The following is a 14,958-nucleotide window of genomic DNA, read 5'->3' as shown; positions in this document are numbered from 1 at the left end:
ATTTACAACTTATTACCTTGGGATTTGCCGCTACGGTGTACTTTATAGTAATGTAAAAATGTCCTAACTGAATGGTATACTCATGCAATGGTTATCAGTAGTACCGAAGGCTGAATATCCGGCTGAAGAGGCATAATGGCTATAGACAAGCCCCTCTGAGTGTCAGAAGTATACCAAAGGTATTTACATTGGTCTTGAACTATTCTAGCACCCGTTTATATGTGTTCTGCGTGAGCTCAACGAGGTAGGTGTCGAGACGCTCTCTACATCGCCCGCCGACCGCTGGTGAAAGGCTTCAGCCACCGTCCGCTTAGTCAGCCTCGGGGATCTCGGCGACGACATTTGTGCCAGCCGTCCTATAGCGTTCTCCTCCTCTTGTTCGTTCTGTATCCGGTAATAAATTAAAAATAGATTTGTATTATATAACACTGCACGTGCGCCCTAGTAAAGGAGGAGCGAGAACGCTAAGGACGGATGGTTCAGGAGCCTGGCGCTGATGATAGGCCTACGCACGGGCTCAGCGCTCAGCATCCGTTTCCAGTTACATGGAGCTCCGGACTCTGACTGAGGCGTTCTCTTATATTCCGATACGGCTTGATCACTGATGTCTAGCACCGAAATGAGCTGATATGGTATACGTGCCGCTACACATCGAGCTGAAACTGAAGCTTTATTGGTCTGTCCCAGCGGCCAAGACTACAAAACTGCGAAGGTACGTACCTGAGAAATGGCACTGAGTGGGGCATTCGGAAATCGGTGTCGTTGTAAGCAGCCAAGCACAAGCATGCAATCAAAAGGAGCCAGTAGCAGTGTTCAGTATGGTACTATTAAAATACGCGCGATAACATATCAGCAGTCCATTCACCCCCACGCAACGTCCCTACCGCCCAGCCGTAGCCCGCACACACCGTGACATCCCGACACAGCAACTGAGACAGGCACAAGTGCAAGTAATAGCTGCCCTGGGTGATCGGGTCTCTCAGCCCGGGTCCATACCCCTCGTAATTACCCGTGACACCACCCGAGTATGGCGCGTCCTATGTACAGCCAGATGACACCGGAGTTACATGCACCTCACTGACGGCCGTCGTAGCCCCACAAAACTTCTTGCCGAACCCTCTTGTAGTGCTCGACACGAGGGTCGGCAAAGGTGGGCCAGAATTGAATGTACTGGAATATCGGAGGCTGATAACATCTGCTGATCACAGGGGGTTTAAAACTAGACTGCGAGGCAAAGTCAGATGGGGCTTACAATACAGATTTACAGATAAGCCTGTACGGGATAACGATTGCGCAATAGATGAGGCGACCAATTGAATCGTCAGCGCCGACGTCGTGCGCTGGCCGCTAATTGTGGCATTGACTGGCGTCTGGGCGCAAACTGTCCCGACGGACCATGGCCAGACCATGTCGACGTCGCGGACACGTCTTCCGACGCTCGCCTCTTCATGCGCCCCTGTTCCTGGGCGTCTTCGTCTTCGTCAACCCGCTTTCGCTTGGACGGCCGGATGTAGGGCGGGTGCGAGAGGTCCTCATCTTCGTCCGGCAGCTCGAACTGTAGGAACTTGGGAGAGTGGTACGGTAGAGGCTTGGGAGCCAATAACGGTACGCGCTGAGGCGCCGGTGACGGAGAGAGATCGGAGGCGATGGTGTCCGTCGGTGAAGCAGGAACTAAATCCCAAATTAGCACGGAACTTGGGGAAATGAAGAATGCATGACATACATTCCATATGTTGCAGAACAAATGGATTGTACGCCACCTGCGGTAATGGATCCGTGTAGGGGTTCATTGCTGGAGCCCAGGGCCAGCTCCAGTTCAACGAATACTCGGGGAGGGCTGGAGGCAGCTTGTGCGGGTACCCGTAACCAGGGTAGGCAGGGTTGCTGAAGATGTACTGTGGACGTTGGTACAGGTATGTTGTGTCAATGTTGCCGTACTGTCCGTATGTGTATCCGGCACGACCAGCGTCGAACGCGTCGAGGTTGAGACCCGCGAGGGGGCTAACGAGGTTGGAGTGGCTGCCAGAGCCAGTAGAGTACGCATTCATGGTGGCGAGGACGATGGGGTGTAAACGGGCCCAGCGGGAAGGGGCTGCCGCGCCTTTATAAAGAGAAGAGACATGAGATGCACCGAGATCGGATAAGAAGGAGAATATGAAGCCCCTAGCTACGTAACGGTTGTTGCATGTATTTCATCCAGGACGCCGCGCTCCCCGCCGCATGGATATCGGCAGAAAAGCATGGAAGCAGGCCCTATATGGGGTTTCCAAGGGTCAGCGCCACCATAACCGGATATCACAACATCCGTGGGCTCCAGACAGGCCGGGGAAGGCTGCAACAGCATCAGTCCAGGAACTCGTAGGAACATACATTTAGGAATAGGAATTGACGTGTGCAATTAGCGCGAGAGACGAAACAAAATTACCCGGCCACTGAGAAACTGGAGCAGCCGAAGCTGAATCAAAAGGAACCGCGCAGCCTGAAAGGAACCGCTGCGCTCGCCCGCCACATTCAAACAAACTTCACACTCCGATCACCTCTCGGCCCTTCTCCTGTTCGCCTTTGGCAGTTCTCTTTATTCCTTTACGCACTGCTTCTGGCCACAACCGCCGTCACGAGCCCACAGCTGACTCAATTCCTTCCTCAAGACCGCCACACGTCAGGCTAGATCCAGGCTTAGGTATCACCCAGGTACGCTCATCAGCGCTGGGCCCAACTTTGCGTGATCGCTCCTCACAATGCCTGCTCAGATGCAGCGTATCACCTCCTTCAGGCGGCTCCTGTGCCCGGTGTTACGGACACGTTGCTACTCGCAAGCCGTCTCGCAAGGACCTGCCGCGCAGCGTGCCCCATTGGCAGTGCAGTACCCGTACTATATACCAAGGAACTCACGGGGATCTATTCCTGTGTACTCAGATGTCCGCAATGCCGGTGGGAGATATCTGATTCTGATTCGTAACATTGAGGGAAACGTGAACGTGAGTCCCTGTTTGATACCACACTGATATCTCCTCTCTTCATTGGCGTCCGCCTGATGGCATGTTGATGTAACGCAGGCACTGGCACACGATCTTAGAAAAACACTGTTCCCGGCAGAGTCGCCTGAAAGCGCGAGACTTCGTGTGGAGGTGAAAGCTTCGAAGCATCTGATCATTACCGGTTGCCGCGCGAAACACCGAGTTATTGAATGGTTTCAGCAAAGAGGCTTCTAAACATCAAGACCTCGAGATGGATCGCATGCATGCTGCCGATGTAGACTGTCCGGAAGCATCGATACAGGTGCGACAGACGTGATATTTACGGCCCGTGCGGTGCCCAATCGGACACTGCTACCTCATGGGATTTAAGAGCCGTGAACACATTCATGGACGTAGTTCACTGTTTTCCCGAGTCTCTGCGTTCTAGCCAGGAGGTTGTTAACGTTCATCCCGCTTACACACGTACAAGGCCATCTTCTCCGAAGTTTCCTCGCGGTAAGAACGCACAGCTGCAACTCGTACGTGGGTGAACGTCGCTCGGGAACGGACGCTTCTCATTGAATGGATGTCATCTATAAAACCCAGGGCAAGATGACGCTGTCATGGTCTTCTGTTGGGTCGCGACTGCGCCATGATCTCCGGATAAGATGGTGGCCGCTGTATAATATGGCGCCCTTGTGGGTGTGGGTGGATCAGGCATCGGTTGCTGTAACGCGTCTCCTACAGATATAGGCTATCAGACGAAGGCATGCGCTTGTTCGTCCTGCTGAGCGCTCTCTTTCTCCCTAGAAGAAATGAAGTCTCCATCACGGCCCAAGTTTAGCGAAGAGAACTCCACACTAGGAATCCCCGCCACACAGGCTGGGTAGTGGGGGGAAATCGCTGTAACTTTGATGCTGTCAGTACTGGTATATCCACAGACTGACGCTGGGCTTGCCATACAACGCCGCCTGCTTGGTCGCGGTGCAATCATTTTCTGCGCTTTGCGCAAGGGGATCGGCGCACAAACACGGATTCTCAGCCACCCGGCGGCCCCGAAGTTGATCAGTGGTCCGGAACAGGCAACGGGATCGCAGGCTTCATTTCCGGCCGAGATCCGGTAGACAGATCGGGATAATGTACAATGCACTCCAAGCCCTGCGGCCTCTTGCACTGAGTCAGTTATACGACAGGGCCAGTTCCTCGAATCTGTTCTCTTCCTTTGTCTTAAGCGATGACCACGCCGACTGGAACGCCGTCCATCTCGACCCCGCCTGTGCCTCATGGCGTCGGAAACGTGTCCTTGTCGTCAGTCGCGCCGTCTCGGTCGAAAGAACTTAGGGATGGAGGAAGCAGCGCCTCGGGAACTTTTGGTGTTCGTCCACATTCATACTTTGCATTGGCGCTCACATGACGCGGATGAACTGCGCTACAGGTGAAGTCGGGTCTCGCCCAGATGCTCAAGGTGAGTCAATTGCGGTGGAAACTTTTCGAGTCAACGAACATCCTGCAGGGTGGTGTGATTATGGATGTCGTCAGCCCCGAGCAGGTGTGTACCGCCTAATTGTCGTATCTGTACGTGTTTGTGATAGACTCGGGTGTATCAAGGCTAGGATTGCTGAAGAGGCCGGAGCTTGTGCTGTCATGGCGTTGGAGCGTGTGCCAGCTGACATACGGGCCGAGGGGGGTGTAGCACGAATGGTAATGCTATCGCAGTTCCACTCTATCATCGCGCTTATAGTTCCTCTGCATCAGAGCGACCCTGCCCTGATTAAGCAGATCATTGACGCCGTGACGATTCCGGTGATGGCGAAAGTGCGCATTGGCCATTTCGTCGAAGCGCAGGTTTGTCCTTTATCTCCCTGCTGGGTCCCAGATGGAGTATCGTCATCTCGAAGTAGATTCTTCAAGCTGTGGGAGTCGATTACATTGACGAGTCCGAAGTGTTAACTCCTGCGGACGAGGAACATCACATAAACAAGCACGCCTTTAAAGTGCCCTTTGTTTGTGGCGCCCGTAATCTGGGTGAGGCACTCCGCCGCATCTCCGAAGGCGCTGCCTTCATACGCACCAAGGGCGAGGCGGGCACCGGCAATGTTGTGGAGGCCGTGCGCCACACGCGAGCGGTCCAGACTGCAATTAGGCAGTCAAGTGTTATGAATGAAGAAGAGTTATATGTCTTCGCGAAAGAGATCGGAGCACCGTACCATTTACTCAAGGAGACCTCGCGCCTGAAGCGTTTGCCAGTGGTGAACTTCGCGGCCGGAGGGATCGCCACGCCTGGTGCGGTTCATCATCATTGGAAACAATAAAGACTCATGGAAGCAAAATAGCGGACGCTGCTTTAATGATGCAGTTAGGTTGTGATGGAGGTGAGAAGCCACGGTTCCACATCGGGTTGGACGTACTGATCCCGTCATTCTAGTCTTCGTCGGGTCCGGTATTTTCAAGGCAAGTGTGAAACCCTGATGTTGCGGTAGCACGCGTCTGACTGATCATGCGCAGTCCGGTGACCCCGCAAAACGCGCAAAAGCGATCGTGCAAGCTGTAGGTGTTTGCCATCATCTCTAGAGTTGTGGACTTCATGTGTTGATCCGTCACAGGTCACTCATTATAATAACCCCAAAGTACTCGCGGAAGTAAGTGACTTGCCGTACGATTTAGTTTCGCGACTCATGCTCTCTCGCAACAGATATCCGGCGATCTGGGAGAAGCAATGGTGGGCTTGAACATGTGAGTTGCGAGCTTGCATGCGGTGATTGTTAGCTGACGCGATGTATCCAGCGAGCCTGACATGAAGGGAGGTCGGATGGCCAATAGAGGATGGTAAAAGGGAATAAGCACGGTATGTCTATTCTGTTGCGTGGGATATGTACGTGTGCCAATGATTGCCAGGACATATCCGTCGAGATGTATGCGATACAAAGATACGCTGTAGCAATCAAGCAGTCTGAGCTCTCACTTCGTTTGAGGCATACGAGCAACTGCTAAGATCCCGCAGGTGTCTGTTGATGCAGCGGCATCATCCAGATTGTCTTCTCAGATTGCTGGTCTGGTCATGGATTTTTCTTTCGCCGGCCGGTCGGCAACCCTGTGGTTCCTGAGTTCATTCTTTGCTTCCCCTCAGATGGCAGCAGTATCTGTGTACTGCCATTTCTGCCGTCCTGTAACAGAGTACGCCACATCACATGTCGTCAAATGTCGTTATGCCAGGTGTTCACGCATCGGACATGCGCACGGTTGTTGACTTTCGGAATTCCGATGGCGACCCGTGGTGCAGGCAGAGTCTACCACGAGCAACTATCTTCTGCGTATAAGAAACCACCGCATTATATTACAGCGACAGTACAATCCGTCACGAAGTGACTATAGTAATGGTCCATAAGTACCGTCTAGAACGCTAGTCGAGCGCAACAAATTCCGAGGTATATAGGCCACACTGACTCTACAGTTTCGAGGGCCGAGATGAAGCAGGCTCTCCCAGTGCATAGAGTGCGTCGAGCTCAACTTGGAACTTCTTATAGGCGTCCTTGCTAGAAATAGGACACAAAGTAAGCACTGTTGGGTCTTGTCATATACAAATCACGAAACTCACCGCTTGATCTTAAACGTAGGTGTCAATGTACCATCTTCGACGGTGAAAGGGTCCAGAGTGACATGTATGCGTTTGAGAGTCTCAAACCTAATAGCCTGGTCAGCGGACGTCACAACTAAAGATGACATCCACATGCCCTTTCAGATCGTTCCTCTGGGCTTCAACGTCCAATGCCTTCATAATGGCGTCCACGACCCTGTCGTCCCTAGTAGCAAGGCCTAACGCTAGCTGATCCTCCGGAGAAATCTTCTTGCCGGTGATATCGGACGCCAGGGATGCAAGCTGTACTGGGTCGGGCACGACCACGCCGATCAAGAACGATTGCAATGAATCGCCATGCACGTATACTTGAGCAACGAGTGGGCAGGCGCTGTAAAGATTCTCAATCTTTTCAAGAGCCACGTATTCTCCTTGGGCAAGTTTCATGATGTTCTATGAAATGGTTAGAGTTTATGCATCCAGGAGTAATGAACAGACGTACCTTGACACGGTCGATCAATTTAATTCGACCGCAGTCGTCGATAGCGGCAACGTCGCCAGTGTGCAGCCAACCCTCGTCATCGAGAGTCTCTTTCGTATTCTTATCATCTGATACTTGCTCGTGAATTTACGAACGGGTAGCAAGACAGTTAAACATACCCTTATAGTAGCCGCTGAAGCAGTTCGGTCCCCGCACACACAATTCGCCTCGGGGGAATGGCTTGTCCTCTGAGGTGTAGCCCATGGCAGGCACATCGACAAGCTTGACTTCGTTGCAAGGTTGGGGAGGACCAACCGTCCCACTCGAAGTAGGATCATTTGGCCAGACACGGCTACAAGTAGCGCCATTCTCTGTCATGCCGTAACTGCCATTGCGCTGTTAGCCTCGAAATACACCATAAAACACGATGTGATGCTCATACCCTACAGTCAAGAGTCAGAGACCCGAGTACCATAGATATGATGACATGCTTTACCTTCGACAACGTCACACGCAAGCGCAATCTTCAGGAAATCCATCACGTCAGGGGCAATAGGTGCAGAGCCGCAGGTAACCATTTTCAGGTTGCCGCCAAGCACAGCGCCGATCTGAATATGGGTGAGTATGATAAACGGAAGACTAGAGGACTCATCCTACCTTTCTGAACACCAGTCTGTCCCATAGCGCGTGGGTATTGATACCAGTGGTTCGCAGCCTTTGCAATTTTGACTCAAGAGCCTTGGCGAATATCTTCCCCTTCAATCCTGGAGCATTTCCAGCCACCATAGCCGACTGGTAGACACGGTTCAATACTCGAGGTACAGAGGGGAAGTAGTTGGGTTTGAGAATTTGCGCATCTTCCAGTAATTTCAAGGGGTCTCCACTGAAGTATCCTACGCTACCACCGATGCTGATGATAAGCAATTCTGCAATTCTCTAGAATGTAGCCATTAGATACCGCGCCGTTGGATAGTTTCACTGCAACTTACCTCATATATGTGAGCGAGAGGGAGATAGGACAGTAGTACGCCACGGTTATCGAAGCCTGTGCCGTGTAAGCACGAGTCCACGGCACTCGTCAAGTTTCCGTGAGTCAGAACAACACCTGAATTTATGATTTCAGTTTAGAGGAAGGGGTCTCAAATTGTGAAGCGCTGACCCTTGGGAGTACTGGTTGTGCCCTAACGTACATGCTCAGCGGATGAACCCCCTAGGCTGAGAGGCTGAGGTTACCGCGACTTACAGAGGTATAACATAATGAAGCGACATCATTGGGAGTGACCTTGAAAGGTTCGACAGGGCTCGCCTTACCCTCGGCTTCAACTGAATGACGTATCTCAGATATGTTGGTCAACAGAGCACGTCATGGTTATGCTACGCACGTTCACGCAGTTCTTTCACCTGCACCTTCTGTAGCTCTGCCCAGGAAGAGACCACAAATTTTGCCTTCGGTGGTATGTCATCAATGCATACAATCAGCTTTAAGATGCCAAGGCTAGGGGCAAGTTTCAGGAGGGTGGGTATATGCTGCCATGTCGCAAACACGACGGTGAGATGGGCATGCCGGATGCTACATCTGGTGAGTAAAGCCTGCGGCAGAAGACTTTGGGAAAAACATACATATATCCTAATAGCGGCGATAAGTCAGGGCCCCGCCACAACCAATGGAGCAAACACGTACCCACAGAATCCCGCCCCAGTGTGTCATACAGACTGACCCCTATTTTCTTGTAAGCATGAAGCGCGAGGTCAATGATTTGCCATTCTTTGAACAATCAGATGCGGGGGTCAATTCAGTCGGAATTTGGAGGTGAGGCGTATCACACGGACCAGGTCTGTTTTGACTCCAAATGCCGACCGTATCCATTTCCCCGCCGCCCAGAACCCCGCTCTGAAACAGGGCATGGAGCGCACTTCCTATGGCCCGCCGTCTTACGTCTACCTCGGCATACGTCTGCCAGACAAAGTGATTTGCGAGCTGATCCTCAGCGAGCTTGGGCCGGTACCCGAGGAAGGGCTGGTCCTTGGAGAGAGCATAACCGGTCTCGTAGATATCGAGGAGTGTGTTCAGGCGGTTGGGCTCGCACCCGAGGGGGAGTAGGCCCCAACAGCCTACGCGACGAGATGTCAGACAAGGCTCAATTCCGCGGACGCTTCGCGCGTCGCGACAGCAGCGTTCCATTACATACCGTTGCGGTAATGCCCTGTTGACACGAGCGGCAATCGAAGCGGGGCCAGTCGTCAGTCTATACAAACGCAACGCGCCGACGTAGTGGCAAAACGAACCAGTTTGTCCAGGCCTCTTCGTCCCTGGGACTTCTATGGACTGGCGCTTCAAGTCTAAGTCAGCGGGGAAGGGGACTTGTTTGTTCAACGACATGTCGGTATTGCGCTGGGCCAGCGGGCGAAGCTGCAGGAGATGGGTCGTCAATGGAAAGGGGGTTGGCTGGTCATACAGCCAGTGGAATATTACCCGCGGATGCGACCATTGCCGGTGGCCAGCGGTCAGAGACGACTGCAATTACACGTGATTGCATCACCCCCATATGATGGGCAAGGCACAATGCAGCGCTATATTAGTCTTTCGATAACCTTTAGCAGTCGAGCGTACGAGAGGTGGCTCGAGCGCAGCGACGTCGGAGCCATTCAGGCCACTCACAACCGGTCATTCAGTTGCATGACATGCCATCAGTGGCCCAATGCATAGAGTTATCTGATAAAGGCCGCGCATATAGTCGGTAATTGTCCAATAAAATATGCACACATTGGTAGCCAAGTAGCATGAATTACATCCGTAATGTCTGAGCAATACAGTACAGTGGTCATACAGCAAGAGGAGAGATACCTGGGTCGTAAACACATTCATCGTCATTCATGAGTCATGCCTCAGGGAGCTCTCAGGAACATCTGTAACACGTCAATTTGGTACCTCTGAACAAGGCATGGGACTCACCTCCATGAACTGCTGGTAACTGACTTGCACCCAGCCATCGCGGTCAGTGTCAAGCCTAAATGCAAGGCAGAAGTCAATTTCGTATCGCGAGACCAGATAATGTACTTGCTGCTGAAATGCTTCAGTCAAAGACTTCACCACTACACAAGCTCTCACGAAACGGTCGAACGAGATACCGGGCGGAGGCGCATACCCTGACGTGGGCCCGGCAGCTACGAATACCGGGAATCAAATTGTCAACTCCCCGGTCGCAATAACGAGCATGTACGCACCATATTTTGTCTCAACCAACTGAAGCAGTCTAGGTGACAGGTTGTACCCGAAGCTCCGAAGAGCTTCGGATAGCTCATGCCCCTCGATAGTCCCTGAACCGTCCCTATCGAAGTGCCGGAAAACGTTCTGCCAATCGGCGATGTATTTCCACAGACCCGCAAACTCTTCAGTGGATGATAGCTCGTAAATGTTACGATCAAGTCGGAATGCTCATGGTGCATACCATTGAATCCTATCGTCCCGCTTCGGTCCGAGTCCTGGTGTACAAGTTGAGGTCCATGTACAATAGGGAGTTAGACGCAAAACGCACAAACATGTTCATAAGCATCTTCACTGTGTCCAAATCGAATTCTAGCGCCGAACCGTCAGGAATCTTTGATCAAAGGACAGAGCATGGTATTGTGACATATGACATTCTGTCTACCGGGCGCACGCAGTCCCGGTACCGGCAGTTCAACCGCATCTCAGACACTGTGAGGGGTGCGATACGGGATACTGCCCACACACGATCCGATTCGGATTGAGATACAGAGTAGATAAGCACTTACTCGTCCAATTTCCTAAGCATCCGAGGGGAACCCGTATTAGCTTAGCTGCAGCGATCTCCCAACGGACATTCACCATTCACGAGGGCAGCTTGAAGCTCATTCAGAGATATCTGGCCGGAGCGATCCGTGTCCACAGTTGAGAACCAACGCCAGAGTTGGGGGTCAGCGTTAGGAGGGGGCCCGTAGCCGCCGTAGCTGGGAGGAGCAGTGCCATAGTTCTGATAGCTTTGACGAGACTGGGAATGAGAATGGTGAAGAGGACCGTGGTGGCTGCGTTGGCTGGGGTGAGAGTACATGGTGGTGAAGAGCACAGGTAAGCGTCCGACAGTATGAGCGCCGACGAAACTCAAACAGTGATATCGTGGGAACCAAAGCTTGATGAGCGCACTCTATAACATAGATATCTTTTTAGACTGTCCTACTTGAAGTTGCCCGCCTCATGATACAAAGATGACTCAGGTGTGTGACTGCCTCGCTCCGCGAGCTCCTGTCCGTAGCCAAGCGTCAGCAACTGACTAGAGTGGACGGAGTAACAAGCGCAAGCGGGCTATACAGTGAAGGATACTTGCCTCAGCACCTATCTTGCTCGGCGTAGTATCAGCATGAAATTATCAGAGTAGGGTGCGACGAAAGGATACCTCAACGACAACGTTGCAGTCGAACGTTCAGAAGGATGATCCTCCGATGTCCCAGGTCGGAAGGGTAACAGCCACAGAAGTGTTTACCGATGCCACGTGATTCATCCGGGGCACGGAATATTCTCAGCCAATCGGACCCGCCCCGCCTCCGGTTTGCCTCCGGTCACTTGGTATCCACTGGCTCCTCCCTGATTGGCTCCTTACTGATTGGCTATTGCCGCGCAACTCAAGTGTTACCTAAGGTTAAGAGATACCTGTGATTCGCCTCAGGTACATACGAAGTCCGTGAGTTCTGCTCCACTCAAGTTTTGCTTCGCTCAACTCATATATCCTCGCTGTCTGGAAGAACCGCGACATGTCGTGCCCCAATCTCAAAGCAGTCATATTCGATGTGGGTATGCAAGTCCCCCCTCTTTATCACGCGGTAGATTCAATAGATGAAGTTGAGCTAACGGCATCCACCCATGAACCACAGATAGGTGGTGTAGTGCTCAAAAGTCCTTTCATAGCTATCGCTTCCTATGAGTGCGAGCATAATATTCCCAAGAACTACATCAATGTCTCAATGTGGGTACGATCTCCTGATCTTAGCTTGGTATTGAAGCCCATACTGACGGTTGTTTTCGACTGTCCGCCTCCGGTGGTTCTTGAATAAGAATGAAGCGTGGCGACAGCGGGGCCTGGCAGAAGTTCGAACGCGGCGAAATGCTTTTGTACGACTTTTACAAGAGCTTCGGCGACGAATTATCGGACACTACCAAAAACAACATTTGGTACATGGAGCACTGTAAAGCAAAGGATATAAGTATGCCAGGTGGTAAATTTTATACCGCCATCAGAATGTTGATGACTTCTGGTGCAGAATGTCCACCACTGCCTGACAAGCTAACGATTGATGGACGCGAGGTATGTTGGTCCTCCCTGACCTCGCTTATTATCTCAGGCAGGTAGGAAAGCTGTTTGGTCGTATGATGAGAGAAAGTGCAGAATACGATGAACGGGTGGTCGAAGCAATCCACCGGATTCGAGGTTCGTCCGTAATACGCCTGCCTGATCGGATGGCATAAAAAGATGGACATCTATTTTATTAGCGGCAGGAAGATGGCGTATCATTGCACTCACAAATAATTTTACAAAGTTCGATGTTTCGCAAGACTCAGGGTCCTCCCGATTCAACGCAAAGGCGTTATCAGTCCCCGGAGCTATACTATCACCTACGGAATTGGCATTTTTGGGCTGGGACAAAGGGGGACCAGTACCACCACGCCTGAGAGCCTTATTTGACGATTTCTGTGACTCCAGCACACTAGGCATGCGGTGAGCCTGTCATATATCACTGCGCGTTGACGGGCAAGCACCGATGGAGTCCGCTATTGTTAGCAAACCTGAGCCGGAATTTTACCTTCTAGCCTGCCAAAGAAATGGCATTGCACCCCAAGATGCGGTATTCTTGGATGACATCGGAACGTGAGTGGTTCCGCACAGTTTCTCCACTCGCAGAACGTGCAACCATCTGCCTGCCGTCGTTCCCATCCAGAAACCTCAAGGCAGCCCGGGCTCTCGGGATGAAGACGATACGTAAGTATCAGCTCCTGCCTACTCATCTTCCCCCCGCCGGTCAGCTAGCCTCGTGACTTACTAATCATGACATTTGCCCTCCTTCCATCTCTTTTGTCAGGCGTCCCTATTGGGGGATCTTTAGTCGCTCTAAGAGAGCTGGAAGGCATGTTAGGCATAGACCTCACGAGTGAGCGGGACTGCTGTGCGAAGCTGTGATTACGGGAGATTGCCGTATCCTCGCAAAGGAGTCTGGGGTGAGACTGGGCATACAAGGTTCATGCTAGTTCATAGATCCTGGGACACTCATACTGAGTTGATCTAACGAAGCACTACTTCATCGCTAATTCAACGCGGAGGCATCCGCTGGAGCTATACGCGAGTGGCCGGATTGGCGAGCTGCGCCAACTGGTTCAGTCTGCAGTTTGGCTTATTTACCCGCACTGCCTCGAGGATTCTGGGAAATGCACTGTTTGGGACGGTTTGTACAATACTCTCTGCCCATGCGCATCATGACCTGCATGTTTTGAGGCGGTCAACGTGACTGTTGTCCCACCTCGGATATACCAGAAGGTGGATGTCAAGGGTTCCGCATTTCCGGCCCAAGCAATGAGCATGGGAGATATTGACCATCGGATTCAGGAGTATGTCTGAGTGTCCCTGAGTTGGTGCGCTAATGTATCACAGCATGACAGGCGCGAGACACTCGTGCCTCTGCAAACATGGAGGCTCATGAACTGAAGGAGCTCCGTGGGCTGCCGCCTGCTGCTTCCCCATACCGGACGTTGTTCTGAATTCCAACACGAACTAATAGCGCCGCCGCCTGCCATTGGTAATGTCTTCCATGATGGGCCTAACGCATTATGACAGGTCGCGCGTACTATGGCTTTGGCTGAGAACAATGCAGAAGGTGTTCTCAGCTGGTCCGACACGTTCTGGTGTGCGAGAACGCATGCCGCAGTGACAACTCATGCCTTGGCGCTAGGGTCATCATGGAGGTATGAACGATCATTTACAAGTATGACAGGGTCTGCTGCATTCTACACCGTCAGAGCCTATGGCTGAAATTGACCGAAGGCTTTTGGCCCAGTTGCCTGCAGAAAGGTTCGGTCGGACTTTTTGCATTTTCTGATACCCGCGCACTGCGAAGATATGGGAAAGATGCGCATTCCGACGTCGGGATGGGCGGGGGTTGCTCAAATATACTCATTCTTCCCGCTGATTGGCCAGACCGAGGCCGAGGCAGTTGTTTGTTTATATCTGGGGGTCCGGGGCTTCTAGATCTCCTATCGGGAGTTCCGTCGAGCTTGCTGTCGTGATTTCTGCCATGACCTAAGCTGTAAACTTGCAATTAGCATGCTCGCAGGACTGAAAAGGTTTAATGCTCATCACTTCCCCCACTTCTGAGCCTTCGGCAGGCGCTTCTCATCAATCCGATGCATCCACGAGAACCCACCTTGAAGAACAACTGGCTACGGATCGGGCCGGCCCAACAATCCTAAATCCTGCGACACCTTCCATTAAACGGCGGGAGGCTTGACTAAACGCTACCTTCCACCGCGTGATGCCACGTACCGTCCCGCGCATGACTCTGAACGGACTGATGCTGCTATTATGTACGACGGGTATAATTACATATTAGTATGACAGGTCTACGAAAAAATGGGAAATTGGCCACAGATGACAAGTACATCATGATAGAATACATTAAGTCCCTGGTGCGGGGCTCGCAGGAGAATGGAACAAAGGGTCAGATGTATCAGTCTGCCAGTGGTGGTAATAGGTGGAGAAGTCGGATAAATACCAGAAACATACGGATATAATAAAATAACGCCAAGGCCGACGTCATGCATGTTATGGTGAGAAGCCTGGACATGAGGTTTGGGAAGCGACCTTCACGAATATGCGCTGGGATATATCATCAAGGAAATTTGAGAGAAAACAGGAATATCAGTACAGAGATATGAGATGCTACAG

The 14,958-nt window shown here is 51.9% G+C and overlaps 6 protein-coding genes across 6 annotated transcripts; 3 read left to right on the top strand and 3 right to left on the bottom strand.

The window, feature by feature from the left end:
* Positions 1 to 765: 765 nt before the first annotated feature.
* Positions 766 to 2,232, bottom strand: GLOTRDRAFT_110178 (uncharacterized protein). Its single transcript, XM_007865395.1, has 3 exons — positions 1,724 to 2,232; positions 1,253 to 1,671; positions 766 to 1,195 (listed from the first exon to the last, which is right to left on the bottom strand). Exons 1-2 carry the CDS (start codon positions 2,046 to 2,048, stop codon positions 1,322 to 1,324), a joined length of 675 nt encoding a protein of 224 aa, XP_007863586.1. The 5' UTR covers positions 2,049 to 2,232; the 3' UTR covers positions 766 to 1,195; positions 1,253 to 1,321.
* Positions 2,233 to 2,590: 358 nt separating this feature from the next.
* Positions 2,591 to 3,488, top strand: GLOTRDRAFT_72784 (uncharacterized protein). The gene is made up of 3 exons (XM_007865394.1): positions 2,591 to 2,691; positions 2,751 to 2,978; positions 3,057 to 3,488. Exons 2-3 carry the CDS (start codon positions 2,751 to 2,753, stop codon positions 3,210 to 3,212), a joined length of 384 nt encoding a protein of 127 aa, XP_007863585.1. The 5' UTR covers positions 2,591 to 2,691; the 3' UTR covers positions 3,213 to 3,488.
* A 639-nt stretch (positions 3,489 to 4,127) lies between these two features.
* On the top strand, positions 4,128 to 6,192 carry GLOTRDRAFT_114832 (vitamin B6 biosynthesis protein). Its single transcript, XM_007865393.1, has 13 exons — positions 4,128 to 4,332; positions 4,393 to 4,422; positions 4,471 to 4,506; positions 4,566 to 4,658; positions 4,713 to 4,802; positions 4,859 to 5,240; positions 5,291 to 5,329; positions 5,383 to 5,408; positions 5,463 to 5,504; positions 5,561 to 5,596; positions 5,650 to 5,690; positions 5,742 to 5,802; positions 5,853 to 6,192. The coding sequence occupies exons 1-12, from the start codon at positions 4,192 to 4,194 to the stop codon at positions 5,785 to 5,787; spliced, it is 1,002 nt and encodes a 333-aa protein (XP_007863584.1). The 5' UTR covers positions 4,128 to 4,191; the 3' UTR covers positions 5,788 to 5,802; positions 5,853 to 6,192.
* Positions 6,193 to 6,236: 44 nt separating this feature from the next.
* Positions 6,237 to 9,392, bottom strand: GLOTRDRAFT_57344 (acetyl-CoA synthetase-like protein; the record flags this gene model as incomplete). The annotated part of the gene is made up of 16 exons (XM_007864869.1): positions 6,237 to 6,490; positions 6,553 to 6,639; positions 6,689 to 6,984; positions 7,034 to 7,140; positions 7,192 to 7,398; positions 7,509 to 7,620; positions 7,670 to 7,948; positions 8,002 to 8,117; positions 8,172 to 8,193; positions 8,256 to 8,335; positions 8,395 to 8,582; positions 8,633 to 8,639; positions 8,694 to 8,777; positions 8,843 to 9,124; positions 9,202 to 9,216; positions 9,299 to 9,392. The coding sequence occupies 16 exons, from the start codon at positions 9,390 to 9,392 to the stop codon at positions 6,403 to 6,405; spliced, it is 2,064 nt and encodes a 687-aa protein (XP_007863060.1). The 3' UTR covers positions 6,237 to 6,402.
* A 336-nt stretch (positions 9,393 to 9,728) lies between these two features.
* Positions 9,729 to 11,435, bottom strand: GLOTRDRAFT_110176 (EF-hand). The gene is made up of 9 exons (XM_007865392.1): positions 11,423 to 11,435; positions 10,860 to 11,279; positions 10,787 to 10,798; positions 10,549 to 10,589; positions 10,462 to 10,495; positions 10,238 to 10,402; positions 10,075 to 10,177; positions 9,966 to 10,020; positions 9,729 to 9,919 (listed from the first exon to the last, which is right to left on the bottom strand). Exons 2-9 carry the CDS (start codon positions 11,080 to 11,082, stop codon positions 9,899 to 9,901), a joined length of 654 nt encoding a protein of 217 aa, XP_007863583.1. The 5' UTR covers positions 11,083 to 11,279; positions 11,423 to 11,435; the 3' UTR covers positions 9,729 to 9,898.
* Positions 11,436 to 11,779: 344 nt separating this feature from the next.
* GLOTRDRAFT_36205 (uncharacterized protein) lies at positions 11,780 to 13,058 on the top strand (the record flags this gene model as incomplete). Its single annotated transcript, XM_007864696.1, has 8 exons — positions 11,780 to 11,815; positions 11,900 to 11,991; positions 12,081 to 12,229; positions 12,287 to 12,330; positions 12,381 to 12,453; positions 12,516 to 12,741; positions 12,805 to 12,891; positions 12,962 to 13,058. The coding sequence occupies 8 exons, from the start codon at positions 11,780 to 11,782 to the stop codon at positions 13,056 to 13,058; spliced, it is 804 nt and encodes a 267-aa protein (XP_007862887.1).
* Positions 13,059 to 14,958: the final 1,900 nt, after the last annotated feature.

This window comes from Gloeophyllum trabeum (assembly GCF_000344685.1).
Source record: "Gloeophyllum trabeum ATCC 11539 unplaced genomic scaffold GLOTRscaffold_00003, whole genome shotgun sequence".
Taxonomy (NCBI): Eukaryota; Fungi; Basidiomycota; class Agaricomycetes; order Gloeophyllales; family Gloeophyllaceae; genus Gloeophyllum; species Gloeophyllum trabeum.
Note: the sequence above shows the minus strand (reverse complement) of the source record. Positions and strands in the feature narration are given on the sequence as shown.

Bases quoted from the DNA above. Each gene is read 5' to 3' on its own strand.
- GLOTRDRAFT_114832 (XM_007865393.1), top strand. From the start codon at position 4,192: ATGACCACGCCGACTGGAACGCCGTCCATCTCGACCCCGCCTGTGCCT. The intron at 4,659-4,712 runs GTAATGCTATCG...CCTCTGCATCAG, and splicing joins AGGGGGGTGTAGCACGAATG to AGCGACCCTGCCCTGATTAA. The intron at 5,505-5,560 runs GTAGGTGTTTGC...GATCCGTCACAG, and splicing joins CAAAAGCGATCGTGCAAGCT to GTCACTCATTATAATAACCC.
- GLOTRDRAFT_110176 (XM_007865392.1), bottom strand. From the start codon at position 11,082: ATGTACTCTCACCCCAGCCAACGCAGCCACCACGGTCCTCTTCACCAT. The intron at 10,021-10,074 runs GCAAGTACATTA...CCTTGCATTTAG, and splicing joins TTGACTGAAGCATTTCAGCA to GCTTGACACTGACCGCGATG. The intron at 9,920-9,965 runs GTGAGTCCCATG...GACGTGTTACAG, and splicing joins GTTACCAGCAGTTCATGGAG to ATGTTCCTGAGAGCTCCCTG.
- GLOTRDRAFT_110178 (XM_007865395.1), bottom strand. From the start codon at position 2,048: ATGAATGCGTACTCTACTGGCTCTGGCAGCCACTCCAACCTCGTTAGC. The intron at 1,672-1,723 runs GTATGTCATGCA...TTTGGGATTTAG, and splicing joins TGTTCTGCAACATATGGAAT to TTCCTGCTTCACCGACGGAC.
- GLOTRDRAFT_72784 (XM_007865394.1), top strand. From the start codon at position 2,751: ATGCAGCGTATCACCTCCTTCAGGCGGCTCCTGTGCCCGGTGTTACGG. The intron at 2,979-3,056 runs GTGAGTCCCTGT...GATGTAACGCAG, and splicing joins ACATTGAGGGAAACGTGAAC to GCACTGGCACACGATCTTAG.